The 26,897-nt window shown below is 42.8% G+C and overlaps 1 protein-coding gene across 5 annotated transcripts in view; it reads left to right on the top strand.

The window, feature by feature from the left end:
- Mapkap1 (mitogen-activated protein kinase associated protein 1) overlaps positions 1 to 26,897 on the top strand; it is a 234,357-nt gene that overhangs the window by 195,461 nt on the left and 11,999 nt on the right. For all 5 annotated transcript variants that reach the window (XM_013021480.1, XM_013021475.1, XM_013021479.1 and 2 more), the window contains one exon: positions 13,614 to 13,751. In XM_013021480.1, coding sequence (XP_012876934.1) covers positions 13,614 to 13,751 — 138 coding nt within the window. The remainder of the gene's footprint in view (positions 1 to 13,613; positions 13,752 to 26,897) is intronic.

The following is a 26,897-nucleotide window of genomic DNA, read 5'->3' as shown; positions in this document are numbered from 1 at the left end:
CCACTAGTGCCCATCCTGATTCTTTATTTAAAGGTAAAAGCCCAACTCTGTGGTCAATCAGGCCTAGGTTCAAATCCTACCTTTACTACTGACCTGCAGGGTTTCCTTAAACAAGTTCCTTCCTCTTCAGTATTAGTTTTTGCCATTTATAAAATGAGGATTACATTGCTTACCTACTATGTAGTCTGAAAGAAGCTGCATTCTAAACAGTAGCTCATCTTAGTGTTATTGCCATTTTTGTTTATTTTCCTTTTGCCATCTCTCCTAGTTTCCAATCTTGTGAGTATTAAATCAGATCACTCAGATGGCTGTCTTGCGAGAACCTCTCTTGTTGCCACAATGAAGCCCTGTCAGATAGAAATGGATGGCACCCATGAAGCAGAGTAGTGGTTCCCAACTGATGCTACTGGAACCTTCCTGTGGCACATGTGACACCCATTGGTAGAGAGTCACAGCTTGGGGGTGGGGGGGTGGGGGGGGTTAAAAGATGGTGTCAAAGCATGTGTTCCAAGTTGAATCTAAGTTCAAACTTCAGCATTAAATGGAGAAATTTCACAAATACTTCTACAGGATTTTGTGGTAGTCAGATGACCTATGCCCATGGTTAATGTATAACATAGTAAATAAATTAGTTCATTTTCCCAGGCACTTTAGGTCAGGGGTGGCACTTCAGACTCTTCCTCCGCATAAAATTGAGCACAGAAATCCAGATATTCTCTTTGTCTGTTTGGATTTTTTTTGTCTGATTTGTTTTGTGCCAGTACTCGGGCTTGAACTCAGGTCCTTGATTCTGTCCCTTAGCTTTTGTTTGCTTGGGCTGGCACTTCACTACTTGAACCACAGCTCAACTCCCAGCTTTTTTTACTGGTTAATTGGAGATAAGCATCTCATAGACTTTCTTGCCTTGGCTGGCTTTGAACCTTGATCCTTGATCCTCACATCTCAGCCTCCAAAATAGCTAAGATTATGGGCATGAACCCCTTAGAGCCCAGCTTTGTTCGAGGTATTCTTTCCTTTGATTCTATGGCTAAGTTCAAGGCAACAAATAGCACACTCTTAGGAGTGTTCAAGTGAACAGCTGGATTCTGAGATCAGTAAATATTTTATTTCACCTGAGTAGCCAGGTGCTTCAGATCTTAGCTACACTGATGGATGGTCCTCTCTGCCCTTCTATCCCATGTCAGTCAGAGCAGAGATTTTTTTGTGGCCCATGTCCTGCCCAGCAACCCTACTGAGTCTACAGAAAGCCACTATCCACACTGAATTTGTAGCTCATAAGAAAGCACAGCAGAGTTCAGGCTCTGCTGTGCCATTGCAGCTGCTGTCTTCTGATGAGTGGAAGGACCTGATGTTCCAGCTACCAGCTGCCATTTGTTTCTTAATTCCAAAGAAATGTCAGGGGATGGAAAGTCAGATGTTGATCTCTAACATCCAAACTTATAAACCTGGTTCCACCACATTTCCTGATTAGGAAACTAATGGGTTCTGTTATGAAACCCATGGCCAAGATCCCATTTTGACAATGATATTATTGTCAGTGTTTACTATGTACCAGATAATTTGCTAGCTACTCTTTTTACAAGCACTTACAGCTGCACTCACGAAACTATTAGATAGTACTGATATACCCTTTTTTTATATATGGAAACGGGAAATCTAGTAACGCATTAAACTGGGATCAGAATTAAAGATTGAGGTGGAGTCCTGAACCTGAGTATTGAGCTTTGCCATCAAATAATCATTGTACTGCCCCTTTGTACTTGTATGACAATTTACAGTCCATGGACACTTTTCACCCCTGGACCTCATTTAGTCCACACAGCACACTGATATTGTAGTTCCATTTTATTACTGGGAAAACTGAGGCTTGAAAGAATTAGTGAAATAATGGGGTATGTAAAGCTTGCAGTGTTTATTTACTTATTATAAACTAACTCTTCCCTCCCCTTTCAGATATATCAGATATATAGTGGGATATCCAGTCCCAGCATGAATCAGGATAAAACCCAATCCATCCTGCCAGAGGTGCTTCCACCATTCATAACTTGACCTTCACAAAGGAAGTGATGACTCTGAGCTATGTACATTTCTTTCTCTCTCCTCCTACCTAGCTCTGGAGATGGACATCACCCTCCACTCCCCTGCAGACTTTGCTAATCAGTCACAGCACTGCCTGTGCAGCCTTCTAAAGAACCTCTACAATCAGCATAGGTTTGCTTCTTAAATTGAAATCTGTTTACCATCTTGTCCTATCAGCTGAAAAGCTAACCTAAGAAGCCATCATGTCTAATTATTTCTGTTTCTCTAAAACATTTTTGAAATAGTTCATCTTGTCTCCTTCCCTTCTGGATTAAGCCTACAAGGCTACACATACGAGTGGCCTTTTCTTTTCTTCTTCTTCTTTTTTTTTTCCTTTGGTCAGTTGTGGGGCTTGAACTCTGGGCCTGGGCTCTGTCCCTGCGCTCTTCAGCTCAAGGCGAGTACTCTACTGCTTGAGCTACAGCACCACTTCTGTTTTCTAGTGGTTTATTAAGAGATAGGAGTCTCATGGACTTTCCTGCTCAGGCTGGCTTTGAACCGTGATCCTCAGATCTCAGCCTCCTAAGTAGCTAGGATTACAGGCATGAGCCACCGGCGCACTGCTTGGGTGGCCTTTTAAATGTAGACCTAACCTAAGCTTATACCTGACCATTTGATGAGGCAAGGTTCTAAAACAGAGCTACCCAAGCAAGGCTGGTAGATGGAAGTAGGTATGAGGGACATGAAATTTAAAGGGGCAAAATGACAAATGCCAGCCATGATCCAGGAAGCCTATAGTATACTATTAATGTGTATTTGTTTTTTGGCTGACAGAAGCTAAATTACTATATACCAGGCAAAAAGCTATGCAGAAACCAATACAAGGCAGAAAGGACCAACTCATCATCATGGTAGTGACTGTCATTTACCAACCCTGACCATGTGTGTGTATGTCCCTGGCCTCATCCCAGATCTTTTGACTTAGAATCTCTTTTCTTTTTACTTGTGTGTGTATGTGTGTGTGCTTGTGCGCACACACATGCATGCATGCCAATCTTAAAGCTTGAACTCAGGGCCTGTGCACTGTCTCTGAGCTTTTTTGCTCAAGATGAGTGTTCCACCACTTGACACACCTCCAGTACTGGCTTTTTTATTTGCTAATTAGATGAGAGTCTCATGGACTTTCCTGACAAAGCTGGCTTTGGACTTTGATCATTAGGTCTCAGCCTACTGAGTAATTAGGAATACAGGAGTGAGCCACCAGCACCTGACTGTTTTCACTTTTTTTTTTAATTTTTTTGAGTCAGGGTCCTATATGTAGCCCAGACTGGCTCCCGGCTCACAATCCCCTGGCCTCAGCCTCCCAAATTCTAGGCTTTTAGACATGGATTAGCATACCAGCTCAGCATCTCCCCTTACGTGGAAAGCATAACCTCATGGCATGCAGAGGACTTTCTCACTCCTCAGCTCTTTGCCCACACTTGTTTTTCCTGACTAGGTAGATCCACCTGGCTTCCCCTGGGGGCTCCTCAGCCTGAGGAGTTGACAGCTGTGCCTCTTGTTGGAACTCACTGCCTTTGTCTATTGTTTGTCATTGTAGACCCTTCACTAATCACCAAAAGATCTGTTACTCAACAGTTACTATTGAACCTGTAGTCAATAACTATAAATCAGCACTCAAAGGAAAACTTGATTAGTGTTGCTTTTTAATATACAGTATGCAAACGTAAGAACTCCATCACAAGATGGAGTAAGTGAAGGCCAGCAGCTCCAGGCTCACTCTGACATTGGAAGTAGTTCTGGGTGGTAAATAAAACATTTCCTTTGGGGGACAGGGGGAGGATGTGATGGGAAGGGGAAACAAAGGAGGGGGCTACAATGCTTGATAAGAAATGTACTCATTATTTTGCCCATGTAATTGTAACCCCTCTGTACAGTATTTTCACAATTAAAAAATTTAAAAAAGAAAAAACATTTCCCTTAGTCAGGCACCAGTGGCTCATGCCTGTAATCCTAGCTACTCAGGAGGCCGAAATGTGAGGATTGAGATTCGAAGCCAGCCTGGACAGAAAAGTTCCCATGAGACTCTTATCTCCAATAAACTAATCAAAAATGTTGGAAGTAGCACTGTAACTCAAGTGTGAGCACTAGCCTTGAACACAAAAAAGCTCAGGGACAGCGCCCAGGCCCTGAGTTCAAGCCCCAGGACCAGAAAAAAAAAAAAAAATCCATGAGTTTTCAGTGAGGTACCTATGGAGTAAAGTCTGAGTAACTGTATATTTTAGAAATGAGAATTTCAGAACTCCTGAGGGAGGCAGACCCTCTTCCTAACATATTCCCATTTCCCTTCTCACTAAACATAAGGAGATATAGTGTCCCCCATTGCAGGTCACTAAGTAATCACATGTCCATGCCCAGCTGCAATCCCAGGGTCCATGCAGAAATTTGAGAGTGGCAATTCTGCTGTTAAATGATTGTTCCATCTCTACTATGACAACATTTCCTGAAATTAAATTTAGAATTGAGTTTTCTACTAATGAACTTAGGAGATCACAGGGACAAAACCATCCAACCTGTCTTCAGAAAATTCCTTTGCCACATTAGTGCTTAATGCAATGATTGAATTGAGGAAAAAATCCTGACTTCAAAGATCAGAAACTCTAGGGCTTCATCTAACTATAGTTGCTAATTCTCTGCTCTCAGAGCCACCTTGTGAGAATTCCCCTGGCGTCATGTGGGGTGACTGAGAAGGAAGTGAGAACTGAAGGAGTTCCGAAGTGTTCACCCAGGATCCCATGCTCTTTATCATCTGGGGAAGACCCATTTTTTTTCCCCCACTCTCTTCATAGAATGATAAATTCTCTAGGAAAGAGTGCTACTTATTCCCAGCTGACATCCTGTAGTCCCCAGAGATATTTGCCTCCAGGGAGTATTTAGGGTTGTCATCTACCTGCCTCCTCTGCGGAAAGAATTTAGTCTTCTTGCAGACACATGCGTTGCCGGGGGGCCATTAGTGAGCCCTCTCCAGTGTCCAGCCCTGTACTGGGAGCTTATTGCAAATTTTTATTAGCCCACCCTTGGTTTGCATACTGAGGACAACAGATTTTCATCGTCCCTCTCATTTGTGGTCTCTTCCTAACCATACATTGGAACTGACAGCTTTTAGCTATATTTTCCTCTCAGCTTTGGATGATTTGCTCCTTGAATGGAACCCATAGTCTTGGAACTCAGCACCCAACTTAATCTCAAGAAAGTAAGGCTAGCTGGGTGCTGGTGGCTCACGCCTGTAATCCTAGCTATTCAGGAGGCTGAGATCTGAGGATCGCGGTTCAAAGCCAGCCCGGGCAGGAGAGACCGTGAGACTCCTATCTCCAATAAACCACGAAAACCGGAAGTGGCACTGTAGCTCAAGTGGTAGAGCTCTCGCCTTGAGCTGAAGAGCTGAGGGACAGCACCCAGGCCCAGAGTTCAAGCCCCACCGACCAAAAAAAAAAAAAGAAAGAAAGGCTGTCTTGGGTTTCTCTTTCATTTTGTCCCAAAATAATTTTGTCTTCTATTTTGAGCGTGTAATATTGCTGGGAAGTGCCTTAATCCTGAGCTGTATTTGATTAGTGTGTGGCAGGAAAGCTTCTCTGTTTAAGCCCTGGCCTAGTAGTATGGAAACATGAATTATGGTGGATGACATCACAGGTCATATCCCAGCCCTGAGCCTCAGTGTCTTCATATGGAGAATCAAAGCCCCAGACGAGGTGATCTCTTAGGTCTCATTAAGCCCAAACAGCCTGTGTCTGATCCTGTGTGTAAATTCAGGCAAGTTTCAAAGACTTCCTTGACTGCTCTGTGGATGATATCGATTGACCGTGTATATTCAGCAAAATCCACTCTGGCCAAGAGTTGTTCAGTGCTGTTCCCAGGGGGCTCTTCCAGGCTTTTGTAAGCTCTAGGTGACCTAAAGACAAGAGGATTGTAGAATTGTATAAAAGGCTACTCCAGGATTTAACAGCACTGGGGCTTTTGTAGTCTTAAACTCAGAGTTGTAGGAAAATGATGAATGAACCACAGCTCGTGATGTCTAAGCAAATAAATAAAAAGTGTACTGGGAGATACACTGAAACACTGAGTGTTAAGTGCCCTAATATTTGCAAGGTATACTAGTTTTTGGAGGAGTTATATGAAGTATGCCTCAAGGAATTCTAGGATATGCCTCTTCAGAGTCTAGCGGTAGCTCCTGGACAATAGGAAACCCCTGGCTGCGGGGCACACATCCTAGAATTAGCTAAGTGTGGACTTCAAGTCAGCTATACAGATGCTAACATGGCTTGTCCTGGGCTGTTCCATATTCACCTTTCTGAGGTTCATCTCTAGTAATACTTCAGGTAATGATTACCTGTTTTGTATACTGTATCATTCCATTTCCATGACACCCCAGGAATTGGCACTACTGCCCCCATTTTACAGAGGAGGAAGCCTAAGCTCAGTGAGGAAGCAGTATCTCTCCCTAGGAGAACACCAGTGCTGATGTGCCAGCAAAGTCCTTGTCTTCTTAATTCCAGGCCTGAGAACATTCTTCCTGATGCTGAGCTAAGTTCATGAAAAGTGCTGGAAGAAACATGGCCAGTGACACTGGTGATGGGGGATTATTGGATGATTCATAGAAACAACATACTAGAACCTCAAGCTAGACAGTCCTTTTGGGCCCTTGTGCCTCCAGGGGTGCAAAGCAGATCCCCAGTGCTCAGGCCTGGGGCTAGGCAGGTCCTCGTTCACACCCCTTCTGTGGCTCCTTCCCAGTCCTTGTCATTGGGTTTGTGTATCATTCCTCGGCTCCATGCCTGACTCCTGATCATCTTAGTTAATAGAAGCAGTCGTCACTAGCTGTGTCCCGGGCACTGTTCCAAGCACGTCTCATGCCTTACTTTACTTAATCACCACAAGCCCATTTTATAACAATTCACCCAAAGTCACATCTTAAGAAATGAGAAAACTGAACTTATGATTCCAGAATCTTCATAGCTAATTTGCACTGCTGCATTACAGGGGTTCATTCTCCCTCTGATAGAGATGTTAGCACTCAACAAGCCACTGTTGGCAGGAAGACCTAACCAGGGGCTGACCAAAGGGGGCTCTATCTATATTAGTAGAAGTTGATACGTGGTACTAATTTCCTTTTATGGAAATGTGGTTAGTTAAAACAGACGAGGGTCCCCTTGGGCTAACTCTAAAGCCTTGAACAAATAGTTCCCCCAGAGGGTTGTATATACATATCGGTTCATTTTGTTTATTTTGAGCTGTCTTGTTAAGGAAGGATTTATATGCTGGCATTGATATAGGACGGCAATCAGGCAGTGTTTTCCACCTTTGACAGTTGGTGTGATAGTTTGCTTCCAGTGAAGTTTGACTCACTGTATCTGGAGGCTGTCAGAGGAGAGCATGAAAAGGTCATGACGGATGGCAGTGGATAAGTGGGAAGAGAGGAGAGCTGGTAAAGCAGACAAATGGCCTCCCTTGTTTCTGAGACAAGTGGCCACTCCAGGACTTCCATGTGCTCCTCTTCCTTACCTGCCATGGCTCACCTGCTGATAGGGAAAGCTGATAGGGACTTTGTTTTTGACAATAGCATAGGTTAGATATAATGGAGCTCACATGAGCTCTTCCCGTTAGCTCAGCCCTCTGTGTACTTGAGAGCTGCTAGATGGAAGTATTCTACAACTCGTTATTATCTATTCATTATACTCAGTCTTTCCCACATTTTAAAGGTTAGGATATGGGCATGATGATACACAACTGTAGTTCCAGCACTCCAGAGTGAGAGGATCAAGGTTGAGACTAACTCGAGCAAAAAAACAAGTTATCAAAGACCTCCCTTCCCCATCTCCACCAGCAAGCTGGACGTGGTTGCCATATGTATGTCAGCTGTTGGGAACATAAAGATAAAAGGATCACAGTCTTAGGCAGTCTCAGGCAAAAGCAAGACCCTCCATGGAATAAAGCACTGAGGGTATGGGTTAAGTGGTACAATGCCTGCCTAGCAATCATGAGGCCCTGAGTTCAAACCTGAGTACTGCCAAATAAACATAACTAAATAAATAAGTAAATGTGTGTGTGCATTGGAAAAGAAAACTGAATGGTCAAATGGAAACTAAGTCAACTTTCTGTTCATTGACAGTTATTGGATATTTGCCTGGTAGCCTTTTGCTTTGATCCTTAGCACCACACACACAAAGAAAAAGGATTGTTTTTAATTTTTCTGAAGTTACTTCTAGAAAAGCACAAAGAAGAAAAAAATGTAATCCCAGTAGCCAGAGTTGAACTCTGATACACCTTAGAACATACCCCTTTTGACAGTACTAGGATTTGAACTCAGATCCTAGTGGTCCCTCAGCTTGCTTCACTCTACTGGTACTCTACCACCTGATCTATACTTGTAACTCTGATTTTTTTTTCCTGGTTATTTTGCAGTCTTTTGGAGGTTTCTGCCTGAGCTGACTTCAAATTGAAATTCTCCATAGGATTACAGGCATGAGCTACTGGCACCCGGCTCCTTTGGATCTTTTTAATATGTCTTTTTTCTGTCTCATTTTTGGCCCTACTGAGGTTTGAACTCAGGGCCTCTTGCTTACTAGGCAGGCACTCTACCATTTGAGCCAGACCCTCAGTCCTTTTGCAGATTCACTGTAGTTATTTCAAGGATAAGTTCTCTTGATTTTGCCTAGGGCCACCCTGACAGCCTCAGACCGCAGTCCTCCTGAGTAGCTATGATTACAGTCATGTACCACTATGCTTGGCCAAAAATATACTTTAAATCCAAATTACTTAAGATAATGCATGAATAACACTTTACAGAGTACCTTTGCTTTCCCTTCAGAGACTATATGAAAATGAACACTTTAGTCAAGAAAAACCATACATTAATAAGTGTTTGCACTTGTGAGCACATGTGAATATTTCCTTGTTCCTCAGTGAAAACAGTCTAGACTGCCTGGCAAAGTTCCTTGTAGTGTTTTCTTGACCTGTATCAGTGAAGCCTTGCCCAGCCATGAAATGAACCAGGACTTGGGGACTGGATGCCTCTGAGTACGAAAAATGGATCTTCCACTTCAAAGTTCTCTGACTGCAGACAAGCCCCCTTGCTGCATAGCACCTTCTGAGGTGTGCTGTGTAGAACATTAGCACAGTTCCTGCACAACCATGTAGTGGCTTAACAAAGGGGTCCTGGGTTCAGATTCCAGTTTTGCCTCTCAGGAGCTGGCTGATCTTAGACAAGCTCCTTAACCTCCCTGTGTTTCATTTTCTCATCCACACAGAAGAGTTGAACATAGCAACTGGCTTCATAAGGTTATCAAGAGACTCGGACGCAGGCACAAGCTCTGCTGGCTGTTGTTGGAGTGGGGTAATGTTAGTTGTGTTAAACTGCTGTAGACACCTATTGGGTCTGAGGTAAGACTGTTGCAAATGATTCCTGTGCTGGAGCCCTCTGACTCGAGCAGCTGTGAGCTCTTCCTGCTAGGGTTGCACTCTTTGCTCTTTTCCTGGTGGCAAAAGACCTCTCAGTGCTTCACCATCCCAGGGAAGCAGGCCCAGAACTCACCTCCTTCCCTTACAGTCACAGCAGCATTGGCCAAGTGGGCCAAAGCTCCCCATTCTACGAGCCCCCTCTCCACACTGCATCATACTGCCCCACATCATCCCTGTGTCTGTGTGGTAGACACCAGCCACCTAACTCATCTCTCTCCAAAAAACTAGCCTCTTCCAACAAGAAGACCTTTGGACCACAGATACAGCTAGGCCTGGAGTGCAAAAGCCTAATATCATTATAAATATATATATATAATTTATATGTGTGTGTATAGTCAAACCAATCAGTTGTCTCAATGATTGGTTTGAAGATGAAAAGCAATAATTTAAAAGAAGACATGGGACTCCTCAAGTACCCAGACACCCCCAGGCCGGGTGCTAGGACTCTCTTCAGCAGTTGGGTGTAGGTATGCTCCTCAGACCCTCCCAGCCCAGATGCCACCGGATGCCAGCAGGAGTACCCAGCAGAGCTCTGCTTTGAGAAGCTGAGACTCACATCTCAGTGGAGTGAAATTATTTAATGTACAAAGGATTTTTCTCATCAGGAAAGATTCCCCTACAGGTTCCTTTAAATAGTGACTCCTCTAGGCAGGCGAGAGTTTTACAGATCATTAACTACTTGACGGAAAGCCTGCAGGGCAGAGAAACTTAAAACTGAAGTGTTGGGAGCCCCTGCCAATTACAGATCAATCCTGAATGAAGATAAAGTATCACTGGAACTAGAAGTCAGTGGGAAAATGCAATCTACTTCCGGAAAAAAAAAACCTAATTTACATGCATCTTTTGTGCAACAACCGATTGTTTAACTGGTGTTCCACCTGTCTACCCATTACATTCATCTCCACATCTCCATTTCCAAGCCCCAATCTTGGGGTTCCCTCTGTGAACGGCATCTGCACAGGAACCCTAGGAAAGGGCATCATTGAGAAAGTGGTCTGTGGCCAAGCAGACTTAGGAAACTGATGCAGAGATACCGCCTGTAATGGATGAACTCCACCAGAACAATTTGCAGATAAAAATAATAGAAGTTAAAGTGTACTTTACATGATAAAAGAAAGATGAAAGAGGACGAGAGTCTGTTACATCTGAGATGGTTACACAAGTCCTGCTCTGTGAAGTAGGCTCCGTTGAAAAGATTGATGCAATGGGGAGTGACCTTGGCTTGGAGCAGGAGCTGGTGATGTATGTATGAGCCTCTCTCTGCTAAATGGACCCAGATTTGTAGCACTAATATACATGGGGGCCCAGAACCAAACTCAGTGCAGCAATAAATCAACAGCCACTTTGGGTGTCATTTCTGGTTTATATTCCACTATTGTTCTATCACTTTAATTCATGTCACTATCATCTTTTCATCTGGAACAGTTTTATATAATTTTCCAGTGGAGTTACCTGACAAATCCTATCAAATTAACAAGGTACATTAACAATATTGACTGACTACAGCTTTGAGAGCTGCAGGGCCATAGAACAAATTTTACCCTGTTTCTCTCTGGTGGTGATTTTTTTTTCTTATTCTCTTTCTGGAATGTGGGCTGGGGTATATTCCACATAAGAGAGATGCACATTTATTTTACTGTGTGCATTTTGACTTTTATAAATATCAAAATAAAAAGCAGAATAAGGAGAGTGTATATTCGCATGTATACACACACACACACACACACACATCATTACCAATGACCATAGCTTAAGTTCCTTTCTTCTTTCAGGGAACTATAGAAATGTCCAAATACTTAACAATTAATGACCAGATTGGAAGCAACAGTATAACTGGGTAGTCGTAATCTGTTTTAAGTGAAAAGTAATAAAACTGGTCTGCTGATAGATTCTTACTCTCCTGAAGTCATCTAGATCTGAGCATCTGAGTCAACTGGACTTAGGACATTATGCCTAATTGAAATTTGACACTCGTGCCACAAGTGTAATGACAAATTCCAGCATCCAATTAACAAAACAATACCGGTTGTTGGTCTTGTCACAGTCACATCGCCCTGTAGTAGCCAGAGCTATACAGCCAGCACTGTGTGGTCTTCTCCAAAAATACTGCCCTCATCCATCCATGTACACTTTCTGCCATTGTCTTAACTGGTATTCAGAATTTAGTCATAAAATAAAATTGAAATGAATGACAATGGTAACGGGCCTTATCACTAGGGTTATGTTTGTATTTTTCGTTTTAAATCTGCTGTCAGACTGTAGTTGTTGTGTGTGGCCATATTTTGGTGTTGGGGGTAAGGATGTTAATTGAGCTATCTCTTTTATATGCTTCTTTTGGTTTATTAATTTCTCTGCATTTGGCTCAAAAAAAAAATGAGTAAGTGTGACCTATAGGCTAAAACATGCCAGGCTTGATTGTCTTTTCTATTTCAGTATTACAGTTGGTTATCTTAATTATTTCTTATATCTTGACTTCATTTTGCTTTCTTTTTTCCTTTCTTCATTTTGACCCTGACCTTTAAACCATGGTCTAAAAATTAATTAATTATAAAGCTCCCTATGGGGCTCACTCAAGAGGGTTTTTGTCTCACTTGATGAACAGATTCCTCAGTTTTCAGTGAAAGAGGAAAAAGTGTATCAGCAGAGCATGTGCTTCTCTGAAATACCAGGAGAGCAAGCACTGTGCATGTTCACACAGGTCCCGGATGCCTCCCTTCCTGGGGCTCCTCACATCCATTCACTGGATGGCAAGATTTGTGTATTAAAGCCCTGGAAAGCCCCACAGTATAACCCCTGCTTTCACTATATTTGATGTCGGTATAATTTGTGGAGGAGATGGGGAAAAACAAGTCGTTTAAGGATACAGGTGGACCCATTGCAACAATGAGAAGTACAAGTTGTCATGTCGAAAACGACGTGACTTGGGGTGAGGGGAAGGGATGTGAAGGGTAAACAAAGGAGGAGACTGCAATGATTGATAAGAAATGTACTCATTATCTTGCCCATGTAATTGTAACCCCTCTGTACAGTATGTTCACAAAAAATAAAAATAAAAAAATAAATGCAAAAAATAAAAATAAATAAAGCCCTGGAAAGGAAACCTGAAGTTCTCATGTTAACATTGTAGCTTTTTGCTTATGAACTCTTTGTTGCATGAAGCTCATAGCCAGTGCTGAGTCTCCTCAGCAGAAAGGCAGTGACCTCCACCGCTTGAAAGCAAGCTACAAGACTTGAACTTCAAATGTTTTGTGTAAAAGACCCTTTGATCCCTCTGTGACTTCCCTTAAATATAGCTGGGACAATGTTTTAGTTTCACAGATGAGAAGTGCCCTCTCCCCCTTTTTAGTGTATAAGATTTTTCCAGGTCAGAAACTTTTCATTGGTAGCTTAGGCATAAATGGTGTTACTCTATCTACCCCAGATTTATTTTTTAACTCATGAAGCCAGGTGCCAGTGGCTCCCACCTTTATTCCTAACTGCTGAGAAGCTGAGATCTGAAGATCACTGTTCTTTTGGTTCCATGCCAGCCCAAATAGGATCGTCCATATGACTCTTCTCTCCAGTTAACTAGCAAAAAGCTGGGAGTAGAGGTATGGCCCAAGTGGTAGAGTGTGTAAGCCTTGAGCACAAAAGCTCAAGGACAACCCCTAGGCCCTGAGTTGAAGTGCTAGGACCAGAACAAATAATAACATAAATTTTTAACTAATAATCATCAAAATGATTTTGTAAATGGTTCTATACTATATTTTATTTTGATGTAAAAATAATGTAGTTAACAATCTGTAAGTGAATTCTATATTGTATCTGTTACATCTAAAAAGATGTGTGTAATTATGAGTTCTTACACATACACACACACACACACACACACACACAGAGGAAACCAGACTGCAACTTCTATGTGCCCTTTAGAGTCTCTGTCTATCATAAGAAGCCTCTGGCTTTTCTAAAGCCCCAAGTAAGAGCAAATGTGCATCCAATTCAGGACTTATAAAGCAGAGCAAATAATCACACTGAAGTCATTTACACTTTCCACTTCTCATAGCTTCTTTTCTTTTGTCCTTCCCTTGGCCTTACAGGTATCTCTGGAGACAAAGTAGAGATAGATCCTGTTACGAATCAGAAAGCCAGCACTAAGTTTTGGATTAAGCAGAAACCCATCTCAATCGATTCTGACCTGCTCTGTGCCTGTGACCTTGCTGAAGAAAAAAGCCCCAGTGAGTAGTCCCTTTTATTTATGTCTCCTTTCTCTCTCCTCCTCTCTTCTCCTCTATGTGCTGGGTGCCAGGAGAATATATTACCACCGTGTCCTTTTTTCCTTGGGTCTGTTTAATTCATTACCAGAAATTTCTTTTAATCAAACGGGATTGTGTTAGGTGCCCAGAGCCTTACGTGAGCCCCCGTTCTATTAGGCATTGGTGGCAGCAGTGAACCTCTCAGCTATGCCCTGGAAACTTGAACCCATAAAAACCCTCATTTCACATTGTGTTCCTGTTCTCTTCCCATCTGGGGAACTTAACCAGTCAGAACTGGACCTGCTTTCTTTCCAGCCAGATCGGGGAAAGCTAGGGGAATTCCTGTGGCCGCTGAAGCTTAGATTTAGATATCCATCCTGTCCAAAGTGTCAGTGTCCCTAGATTGTTGGCAGTCCATGACCTCCCAGCTCATAACTATACTCCTTCCTGGTCCTACACAAGAGGCTCCTGCATTGGCATTCCTCTGCTTAAATTATCAAAGTACATGCCATTTCGGCATGCAGTTGGTAGTTAAGTAATTGAGTTTAGTGTTTAGATGGATCACTTAATCATCTTTACAAGTCTAGTCCTATCAAAATTCAAAAGGATATAGATGGGCTGGGAATGTGGCTTAGTGGTAGAGTGCTTGCCTAGCATGCAGGAAGCCCTGGGTTCAATTCTCAGTACCACACAAACAGAAAAGGCCGGAAGTAGCACTGTGGATCTAGTGGTAAAGTGCTAGCCTTGAGCAAGAGAAGCTCAAGGACAGTGCCCAGGACCGAGTTCAAGCCTCAGGACTTGCCAAAAAAAAAAAAAAAGACATAGATCTCACTGTAGTCCCCCATGGAAGAAAAAAAATGTGGGACTGGGAAGGTGGTTCAGTGGTAGAGTGCTTGCCTTGCAGGCCAGAGGCCCTGGGTTTGATTCCTCAGCACCACATAAGCAAAAAGAAAAAAGCCGGAGGTGCACTGTGGCTCAAGTGGTAGAGCACTCGCCTTGAGCTGAAGAGCTGAGGGACAGCACCCAAGCCCAGAGTTCAGGCCCCACGACCGGACCCCCCCCAAATAAAAAAGAACATGGGGCTGGGAAGGTGGCTCAGTGGTAGAGCGCTTGCCTTGCATGCCTGAGGCCCTGGGTTCAATTCCCCAGCACCACATAAGCAAAAAGAAAAAAAAGCCGGAAGTGGTGCTGCGGCTCAAGTGGTAGAGCACTAGCCTTGAGCTGAAAAGCTGAAGGACAGCGCCCAGGCCCAGAGTTCAGGCCCCACAACCGAACCCAAAAAAAAAAGAAAAAAGAAAAAAAATGTGATGTTAAATGTTCGTTATTTGCTTAGAGAAGGCTAGAGGATATTGGTGCTCAAACTGTGACACATCTCAGCATTACTGTGGAGCCACCCAGCACTTACCCCAGGAAATTCTGGTTCTGTACCTTGAGGTACATTCTGAGCATCTAACTTTTGTTAATCTCCTATGTTCCAGTGTCCACAGACTTGGAGAACAAATATAAGAAATTATATACTCAAAAGGAATAATAAAAAATGTTAAGGCCAGCATCTTTAGTCATACAACTAAAAATGGGCCTGAAGAGCCATTAGGAGGCTCACAGACTGAGCATATCCACATGCCTCAGACACAGGAGGTATTGAATTTCTTTGTCAAATCCAGATGTGCTAGGCTCTATCTTCTCTGTTCAGCTCAGCTACCAGCTTGGCATGAGAAAAGAATTTGAAAGAATTTATTGGAGGGGCTAGAAAGGTGGCTCAGTGGTAGGGTGCTTGCCTTGCATGCATGAGGTCCTGGGTTTGATTCTTCAGCACCACATAAGCAGAAAAAGCCAGAAGTGGTGCTGTGGCTCAAGTGGTAGAGTGCTAGTCTTGAGCTGAAGAGCTGAGGGACAGCGCCCAGACCCAGAGTTCAGACTCCACAACCGACCAAAAAAAAAAGAAGAATTTATTGGAATATGGGGAAGGAAAGATGGAAGAGAGGGAGGGAGGAAGGGAGGGAAAAAAGGAAGGAAGGAAGGAGAGGGAGGGGGAGGGAAGGAGGAGTAGGAGGGAAAGAGGAGGAGGGAAGGAAGGAAGGAAGGATAGAGAGGGAGGAGGGAAGGAGGAGGGAGAGGGAAGAAGGAGGGGGAGGGAGGGAAGGAAGGATAGGGAAGGAGGAGGAGGAGGGAAGGAGGAGGGGGAGGGAGGGAAGGAAGGAAGGAAGGAAGATGGCTATCCCATTCCTCCCTGTTCAGCTATCCCTGTTGCCCCTTGAGGCTTTTACAGTATAAAATGGCAGCATCCAAGGCTGCTGGACTCCCTGTACTTTGGGAAACGTCTTAACACACCCCCTCCAGTTCGGTAGCCAGGAACAATGTCATTGTTCTTGCATCTTTCCAAGAACTGAAAATGCTTTGAAGAGGGACATTCTGTAACTTCTCCATGTCTCTGAGAAATGCAAGGCCAGTGCCTATGTGCTGCATAGAAGGATGAGCTGAAGTGGCAAGGTTAGGGAAAAAAACTGGAAGCAGGATTTAGATTTCCCTCACACTTACACAGCCACACACTGTGCCCAGGAAGGCTTTGCTTTGGGCAGTGGGGTTACAGATGTGACATATCAGATAGTAGGGAAGGAAGGAAAGATTCACAGCCACTAAACTCCCAGTCACCTCATGGGATCTGTCAAGAAGTAGTTACTACCCATCGGCCTTCATGGGCTCAGTTCCCAACGTTGAGAACACAGAATAGATACTGGCTGCCATTTCTGCACTGACCATCTCACAAGAGCTTTTTGTGGCACTTTCCAGTATATTGGACAGTTCAATGTAAAAACTGCACAGTGGGTTTCTCAAAGGTTTCCTTGGCTCTGTGTCCAGAGATTTAAAAACCATGACAGTTCCATGAATAACTGGCTCACCTCCTGCACACACTTCCCAAGTCCCCACTCCCTGTAGCAGTGCCTCAGACTGCAGTCTCTCAGCTGAGAGGTTCTTGAGAGGCCCTCCGGCATGTAACTTTGTGTGTGTACACGTCTGTGTCAGGCAGGATTGAGCATAAGGCCTTCCCTTCCACCAAAGGGGTCTCTGCATTTAAGAAGTTCATAGGTGAGAGGATTTTTTACTGCTTTATTTTTAAAAATAAACAAAGACTTGGAAATTGTAGACATAAAATAAAATTTAAGACTCCTCAGCCTAGCTTTTGCCGACATGGCAAACCACTGACCACTCAGGCCTCATGTCCCAGAGTTTCTCCTCCCGAATTTGGGGGGTGGTCGCTGTGAACCTCATGTCCTATTCCTTCTCCTGTTCCTACTGCCTGGAAAAAACCTTCCACACTGACGCTCCTCTGGTTTACACACCTTCTACCTCCCTTATTCAACACATAACATTTCTCAAGAGCCAGCTCCAGGGCCAGTCCCCTCTGCTAACTTCACCCTAGACTTTGGTACAGACCCTTGCATAGCACACTGGCCGTGCTTATCTGTGTGAGGTCAGCCCCCACTTCCTACTGAGCTAATGCACCCAGGCCCCCATCCATAGCCCCCGCAGAGTTGTGAATGTTTGCTGAGCTTAATAAGGTCAGAATTTAGACACTAAAACTTATTCCACATAATTTATGTTGCAGAGTGCCCAAATAAGGCTGTATTAAATGAATCAGATTGATGCGATGTGTTTTTTATGATTTCCAGTATCTTTACCAAATTAATTCAGTGACTTACTCTAAAAAGTTCATCCTCAGACCACAGAATTAATCTATGGGGCTGTTTCTTTTTCTTTCCTCCTTTTTTTTTTTTTAAGGATTAATGGTAACCCTTTTTATCTTTTGTGTCTGTTGAACCTTAGAAAAAAGTTATTTTAACAGCACTAAAGAAATGAAAGTCACTATATTTCATAAGTTTAGCCTGTGATTTTTATCAGCATAGTGATGTATGTTTTGAGCTGAGTTTACATCAAAAATTATTCTTGGGCCTTCTTGAATGAATTATGGCAAAGAGAGTCTAGAAGTAGATAAGGTTTTTGATTTCTGCAATATATTTCCTTTTTCATGTTTTTATCTTTCATAACACAAATGTCTTGAAGACTAGAATGTGTGACCAACTAGAATAATTTAGTTGTGAAAACAGAGCAGACGTGTTATTACTCCGCCTTCTTTACAAAAAGGCATTAAGAGTTGGGAGGATAATGAAGTTGTCCCCCGTCTTATTTGAGACATGTTTGTCAGAATTTTGAACAGGAAAGAAGTGGTTTTTAAACCCTTTGAATATGGCCAGTTTGCAGTGTTTATTGAGAAAGCTGCTGTCAAGTCATTAATTTGGTCGTCATAAAGAACACAACTCAGTTTAATTGATGCTGTATCCCAGAAGTGTGTGAATAGCTGACTTGGCAAAGGGACTGAGCATTAGAGCGCCTGCAGTGAAACACATAATTACATAGACTGTGGAGTCCGAGAGGCCCTTCAGTGGCTCTCCTCCCTTTCCCCTCTGCTTCTCCCTCTCAGGTTAGGTTCTCCGAAGGAAGATTTATCACTCTGTCCCTTTGAGTGTTTAAGGACCTGGAACTTAATGACTAAATAGATACATGCCTAGGAAAAAAAAAATGTACATATAAATACAGACTCCTAAAAGACTCAAGAATGTCTATGTATCACAAGCCCTGTGAAATTAAGAATAATTCCTGCCTTTCTAGATTTAAAGGGGGGGGAAGCATGCTGCCATTATTATTCAAATCAGTGATTTCTCAGCCTGGCTTGCCACTCCCCATGATATGGATGCCACAGACCTCTTAAAAGATGAATTAATTTTAATTCTTCTTAGCTGATCAAGGATGTGTATAGCATACAGAGAGTAATTCTGTATCAGAAACTGCCGTGGTTACATTGTTTCAGAGCACTCATTTCCACCTCATACAGGTATGGAAATAGACGGGATGCCAGGGACTCTTTCTAAATGCTAACCTCCATTTCCAGTGCTGAGACAAAAGCCAGGGTCCTTTCTATGAATGTGGTACCCATCTGAGATCTCAGGCTCTGCCGTGCCAGGTTTGGCCTCATCAGAAGAGGGCTGTGCAGGTTCAATCTTTAAAGGAAGTAGCCTATCATTAAGAAATGAGATTTAAACCTTAATAAAGTAGCTGTCGTCTTTATGGCCAAAAAGAGCTCTGTATCTCAATTAAGTATAGATGATATAAAATCTTAAGGAAGCAACATAATAGAGGTAACCTGATTACATTCTCTTGCAATAGTGTAATTTAAAGGAAATCTGATTCTGTTGATGCTGGTTAGGTTGGTAGGGGATTTTTATTTTGTTTTGTTTTGTTGTCTAAAATACTGTTTGGAAACAGCGAACTCTTTGGGCTTCCGCGTTTGACTCTGGTGAATAGAAATTGCAGGAGATTAAGACTGAGCTCAATGAGCTGGTCTTATTGGTGACCTCTCACTTAAATGAATCTTTCTTTTCATAAGTACTTGACAAGATCTGTAAAGTAGTGTATTTAATTTACTAATTAAATTAAAGCTACTGAATAATGATTTGTCTACATTGATTTAGCTTAAATAGAAAAGATCAGCATTGTTGTGATCTTCAGCAACCTTAATGGGCAAGCCAGTTAGACACAAAGGCCCCTTGTGTCTGTGGGTCAGAGTACATAGGTAAGCCAGGGCAATGATTGAATCGCCCGCCGCACCCTGCAGTCGCAGCTCTCCCCAGCCTTCCCAGTCCATTGTTGCACTGGGCTTAAGAGAATGTTAACGCGGTAATAGGCACGGGGCCTTCCCCATTATACGTCTTGCTATCGAGCGGTTCTGCATGACTAGTTAAAGAAGATGGCAAGAAGATTAATGAAAGCCAGGCTAATACAGAAGGGGGTACTTTTGCAAGACTTCTACAGAGGAGATATTAGAGCTGAACCAGAGCTTGGCTTTTTCTTTATCCTGTGACCTTTGAACCTGCCTTACTGTTGAGAGCTGCCAAGGAAGTCGACATTTTGATTGATGTTGGTACACGAGTCAGTCTTTCCCATTGAATTCCACATCTGCACGAAAATAGCTTTTCCAGCAGAATTCATACTGGCTAGAAGTGATAGCCAAATTGATGGCTGAAATGCTTTTATGTAGTTTTCATTTAAACCTAAAGGTATTTGATGGTTTAATTCAGTATCCAGTTTTCATAGATTATATGTATTCACTTATATGGTCTTAATGGGTACATCAACCCAAAGTGAAAGACCAACATTAAGAGTGTTTTAAGGTTTGCAAACACAGCTCCAAGCAAGCTTTATGAGGGAGCAAAAGCAGTCATCAGACAAATGTTGCACAGTCCTTAAAAAAGAAAAATCAGTCCAAGGACTAGGGAAACTGACTTTGAGTTTTGTGTAAATAAAGCAAAGTGTCTGTTTTGGGAAGAAAGAGGTCTGAAATCTCTATGTGCACCCTAGCTGAGACCCAGCATGGGGCTCCATGACCTTTGGACAATAGCAATTCCATATGAATCATTATTACTTGATCATCATTACTTGTAAAACATCTGTGTGCAGATACAAACCTGTTCACGTGTGCTTTTATTCTGTTATCTTGTATATGGGGCTAACCACTGTATGCGTCTTTGTGTCTGTTTCTGTGTATGTGTGTCTGTGCTTTCTGACTGCATCCTTCACACCTCTTTCAACAAAGAAATACAAGAGAGTGGCAGAAAGATTTGTTACTAAAATCAAGCCAACTTGGCACATCCCAGTCCATATTTGACCACCTGGTTTCTTTTCTCCTCATTCAACAGGGGCAGTTCCAGTTAAGAACACACTCATACATATTCTCTCTGACATGGTAGTTCTAGTTTCTGAAAGAAGAAATACTTGGGATTTTATTGGATTCTTTAGATGTTCCTGAGAATGAGAAGAATGAGAGTGAGGTTAGAGGGTAGGTGTTGATGGCTCCTAGCTCAAAAGGGCTACAGCCTGTCCTTAGCTCTCAAGACTCCCAGAAGTCTATAGACACTCCGAACAGTTGGTAGGCAAACTGGGTTGTATTCTTATCTTCTGACAAGGACTTACTTCTTAGGTTCCAGATCAAATACAGTAAGTACTGCCTGATTACAGAATACAACAGACTACCATATTAAATGCCCCAGTTATTGAATTGCCTTTTCATAAGAGTACTCTGGAGCACAATCAGGAGCAGGCAGCGCCTCATCCTTTAACAGATATGTTTCCTAGCCCTATTAAAAGGGGTCTTCATCTATCCTGTCAAAGGGAGTCTGCTGGGGTTTTTTAGTTTAATTACACTATCCAATTAAAACTCCTTGCTGCATTTGGATGCGCCTCTCCTTGGGCCTGAGTGGATATGACATTTACAAGGCTCGCCTTTCAAGCAGACAATAGTGTGATTGATGAGGTGCACGTTCGGTGAAGGAGGCAAGAGCTGTGGAAGTGCTGCTTAGTGCGTTTTGATTTATTTATCATCTCCTTCCAAAACAAGAGAGCTGCCTGGGAGACGGGTTTAGGCAACCAGGGGACCACCTCAATTTTTCCTATAAAATGGGAGGGAAAAGACCTGCATGTGGTACAGGATTAAGGTGGAGAAAAACTATAAGCATGGGGCTAGTTTGTATCCTCCGTTGCCAGCTCTGTTCTTAGGGTCTTTGACTGAGTTTGGTTTCCAGTAAGTTCAAGCTTCAACAGCTGTTAAGTAGGCCATCACTGTGTTTCAAACGCAAGTTTGCCAGGGCTGGAGAGCACTGCTGGCCAAGTCAGCCTGTGACCCCTAGACTGACCTAGTCATCATCAGCTGACACCTGACTTGCACTAGATATGTCTCATTAGGCCCTCAGCTGCATCCTCCAGAAATCCAGCAGCTGCTAAAGAGCTGGAATCAGGACTCAGGGTTCTTCTCTAACTCCGCCTAGGCACATTGAATGTTCAAAGTTGTTTCTGGAATTTGGAATCGGCTAAGAGCAAGTATGGCTCTTCAGTAAAAAAAACATGGAGGCACAGTGGGGGCCTTTTGAGGTTGTAGTGACAAGGTAAACCCAGCATCTTGCTCTTAAACTACCCTTGCTGTTTCTGCTCAGCTGATAAATGAAGAACAATGCACTTGTCTCTGTGATTCCTAGAAAAGAGTCAGGTCTGTGCAAGGAGTTTAGGAGGTAAGAGGCTGCCTTCCAAGCTCACAGACAGTTGACAAAAGAGCACAGCTCCACATACTCCACATTGCTCACGGGCTCATTGGGCATGTTGGCCCAATGCATAGGTTGTCTGTGTTGGTGAGTAGAACTGCCTGGGGGACATATACTCAATGAGTGTTCTTACATTCCTGATCTATTTCCTTCATCTCTCCTAGATGTATTTAACAAGAAAGAATTTGCTTATATAAATAGACCATTGATATAGTGGAGTAGAAAACCTTTTCAGCCCAGGGCTTGAACTCAACACCTTGCATACTTTCCTGCTTCCCCCTTCCCTCTCTACTTTTTTTACTCATGATTGGTGTTCTACTACTTGTCCCATGCCTTCAGTCAGCATATCAACTCTTTTCATCCTTGGAGAAGCTGCATTCTCACTGTTAACTTTCCACTTAATTGTTGACTTGGACTTTATGAGCCCACAATAACAAAACAATTATCTAGGCCTGATGACAATTTGCATATGTTTGCATTTCTAGGATTTTGATTACCATTTTCCTCAAATTCATTCTTTTTTTAATTTTTAACATGGAAGAGACCCTAATTGAGAAGAGGGTAAAAGCAGGGGCTGTTCCCCACTGAAAACTCTGTGTGACAGATCTCTCAGCAGGATAAATGATGAGGAAAATCTGTTTTCCCTTGCCTCCTGCCAAGCTCCAAATTGTATTTTCATAATAAATAAATGGAGTGCTTAGGTTTTAAGTTACTCTCATAGTCATGGAAAAAGTTAACCATACTTTCATTAAAATCAAAATGTGTATCGCCTAGGAGACTCCATATGCAACTTCCAAGACAAAGTGACTGCTGCCAGATTAGCCTTTCTACCATAAGTGTCCAGGGAACTGGACAGAATATTTTTTAAAACCCATTTCAGACATTGGAAAACAGGCAGCACAGACACAGATGCTTGAAAGAGAATCAAACACGGTTAGACCATCGCCTCAGTTCTCCACCAGAGCTTCTCAGGCAGACAGAACCTTCATGGGCTGGGAGACCAAGGAGAGCTGGGATCTGAAGCCACGGAAGTTGCAGGCAAAGAATACAAGGAAGAGGCACACTGCGAAGGAGCACTTGGAAGAACCCTTTCCATGTCAGTGCGGGCTGAGCTATGGGCTACTGGAGAACAGGTATGAACCACACTGGGGCATCTGAGACACTTAGCGACTCCACTGAGGCCCTGCCTTAGGAGTAGAGCCACACTATCCCTAAAGAGACAGCTGTAAAAGGCATCTTGAGGCTGGGGTGTGGGGTGGAGGGGCCAGGGAGAGTTAGTAGGCCCTGTGTGCCATCCTCAACATGTCAAAAAATAAAATTAAGAAAACTTCTTGTAAGTGGAATCTTGAAAGGATCCCAAGCAAATGAGCTGCCTGCCTCAACAAAGCCCACTACTCTCCAAAGGACAGCAGCCCACATGAACGCCCTACCATGTAACATTTACTGTCCAGCATTTAATACAATTTTAGGTGTACAAAGAAATAGGAAAACATGTTCTGTAATAACCAGGTAGAAAGCTGAAATAGCTCTATAAAAATAGAGCCAGAAGTGGCAAGAATAATAAATTTGCAGGCAGGTTTGCTTTAAGATAGCTATTATAAATAGGTTCATGGACGTAAAGGAAAATAAGAACTCAAAAGAAGAGAAGTAAAAACTATTTTAAAGTACTAAATGGAAATTCTAGAGCTGATAAAAATAATTCCTGACTTAGAACATTCACTAATGGGAGAAACTTTGGAAGATTAGAAAAAGACCAGCATATGAGCTATCTATTGCTACATAACAAATTACCCCCAAAATTTAGTGACTTAAAGCAAGAATATATTTATATATACCAAGAGCAACTTCTGTGCTTCATGCAGAGGTGACATCAAGAGATTTTGAAGCATTTTTTGGTATGTGAGCAACTGGTATTGGTTGGTCCACTACCAATTCAGGGAAAAAGGAGAGACAGAAAGAGGGAGGAAAAGAAAGAAGGAAAGAAAAGGAAGGAAGGGAGGGAGAGAAGCAGGGAAAAACTAACTGGAATCAAGACACCAATCTTGGAAGCCCCACAAAGGCTAATAAGCAGGATAAATATAAAGAAAACCACATCAAGGCACATTGTAATCAAATTACTGAGAACCTGCGATAAAGAGAAAAATCTTGAAAGCAGCCAAAGAAAGAAGCTGTGCTACAAAAAAACCACCAAGATCAGGATGATGGCTGACTTCCCATCAGAAGTAATGCAATCCAAAAGACAATGGAGTGACATCTAACACACTAAAATAAGATCTGCCAACCTGAACGTCTATATTCAGTGAACTATCCTTCAGAAATAAAGGTGAAATAAAGACATTTCAGACCATCAAAAGATGAAAGAATTTGTCACCATCAAACCTTCACTATAAGAAACGTTAACAGCGAGGGGCGGGGGGGAGCAGGGAGGCTTCTATGGCTCACGCCTATAATCCTGGCTACTCAGGAGACTGACCTGAAATCTGAGATTCAGAAGACCTGGGGATCCAAAGATCATAGTTCAGAGCCAGCTTGGGCAGACAAATTAAAGAGACTCTTACCTTCATTTAACCAGCAAAAGACAGGAAGTGGAACAATGGCTCAAGTGGTAGAGCGCCAGCTGTGAGCAAAAGTACTAGGCCCTGAGTTCAAGCCCCAGTACCACAGGTATTGAAAAAAAAAAAGAGCTGGGGAAGAGGGATTACTAGATGGAAACCCAAGTGTACGTCACAAAATTAATTAATACACCTAAGGTGTCACTGTTAGTAACTGTCTAGGAGGGCTTGAGCAGGGACTGGCAAACTGGCCCATAGGCTAAATCAGGCCTACATCCTCTTTCCTCAGGGGCTGTGAGCTATGCATGGTTCTTGCTGTTAAACATTTACAGTTGGTTTGATGACAGGGAACATTAATTTTGAATGCCATTTAGGTAAAATATTATTTTCCTCCTGAAGGGAAAATAATATATATTCTTATTAGCCATCCTGTATTGCTGCCTCCCCTCACCATATATTCAGTTATATTTTTGTCAAGAAAAGGGAAACTTCTTTCTATCTTCTTATATAAGTATCTACAAAGTATCATTCATTTTGCCTCTGGCCCACAAAACCCCAAATATTTCCCCTTTGGTCTTTTAAAGAAAAGATTGGTTTATATTAGAGAGTAGAAGTAAAAACAATAGAGACGGCCTGGCAGTTGAAGCGGTGTGGTACCTAGCTCTTGTAGTAACTCCGTTGGTTTACCTGCACTTTATTATAGAAGTCTAAGATCGCTGGACATATCAGAGGATTCCTTAATCCTGACAGCATCTCTGGGAGGAGATACCATTCATATTTTAAAAGTGAGTGCTCACCTGTCCACACTTACATATGCATGGTGGCAGTCTGTGGAAGATCACCCCGCCCCCAAGTCAGTGTAAAATTATGTTCAAACACAGTTTCATCCATGATTGGTTATCTGTTTTTTCTTCCTAAAGCTTATGAAATGCAAGAAAATCAAGAAAATAATAGAATCAAGTTAAATTAAGGGCATTGGCAAGTGGAGGCAAAAACAGACATGAAAGCCAAAATGATCACACCGTGCAGAGCCACCTAAGCCTGGCAGCATGGGGCAGTTGTATGGCAGAGCAGAGCTTTCTGCACACCTCAGAAGACCACAGTATTCAGGACTTCTACCGATGAACATGATAGATTGATAATTAATTTTTCCTCTAACACTTAAAGAAAAGTGTCTGACAGAGAGAGGATTGCAGTACTTGAAATAGGAAAGAGGTTTTTGCCAGCAAGCTCTCCAAGCCAGAGATTCTGGGTACAGGAGGCCTCCCAGTGAGGACTTGTAAATTCAAACTTGTCATCAGCTGACACTCCCCTCCCCCCCCCCACCTGCCCTCCCTAACCTGAAGGGAAATTTTCTAGATGCAAAACTTGTTTCTTTTTACTTCTCTAAAGTCTGAAGAATAAGACTTAGCCAATGCTTGATTACTGAAATACCATGTGATATTTTGTTGAAACAACTGAGACATGAATATGGTCTCAAAAGGCCCCATAAGCCATTGTTTTTCATTTGTTTCTTGAAGTCTACAGGAGTATATCTTCTCACATGGAAGTGGAATACTTGCCTCAAGGAAAAGCATTTATATAACTTAGTAGCCAGCCATCTGTTTCATAGGACAGTTTTTTGTTTGTTTTGGGGTTTTTTTTGGCCAATTGTGGGAGCTGTCCCTGAGCCTCTTTGTGCTCAAAACTTGTGCTCCACCATGAGCCATAGCACCAATTTGGTTTTTGAATGGTTAATTGGAGATAAGAGTCTCACAAGGACTTTTCTGTCCAGGCCAGCTTCAAACCACGATCCTCAGATCTCCTCCTGAGTAGCTAGGATTACAGATGTGAGCCACTGGTGCCCATCTTGGGACAGTATTTTTATCTGAAAGAATGACCATCAAACTTTGGTTCTCCAAACCAGGTGTTGTAATCCTGACTTCAGAGATCAGGCAGCTGTGCATGTTGGTACCTGCCCATCATCCCAGTGGTGTGGGAGGCTACTCGATCAGGAGAATCTCAAACCTCTTGCCCTGGGTGAAGGCAAAAACCTTTCCTCAAAAACAACTAGAAAAGCCAGGTGCCAATGGTTCACGCTTGTAATCCTAGCTACTCAGGCTGAGATCTGTGGATCGCAGTTCAAAGACAGCCAGGGCAGGAAAGTCTGTGAAACTCTTATCTCCAATAAACCATCAGAAAACCAGAAGTGGCTCAAGTGGGAGAGCTCTAGCCATGAGCTGAAGAGCTGAGGTACAGCGCTCAGGCCCAGAGTTCAAGCCCCACGACCGACAAAAAAAAAAAAAAACTGGAGAAATGCCAGGTACCCATGGCTTGCTCACATGTGTAAACCCTAGCTACCAAGGAGGCTGAAATATAGAGGACTTCAGTTCAAAGTCAGCCCCAGCAGAAAAGTCCAAGAGACTTCCTTTTCAGTTAAACAGCAAAAT

Source organism: Dipodomys ordii, unplaced genomic scaffold, assembly GCF_000151885.1.
Source record: "Dipodomys ordii isolate 6190 unplaced genomic scaffold, Dord_2.0 Scaffold55, whole genome shotgun sequence".
NCBI lineage: Eukaryota > Metazoa > Chordata > Mammalia > Rodentia > Heteromyidae > Dipodomys > Dipodomys ordii.
This window is presented reverse-complemented; position numbering and strand designations above follow the sequence as displayed.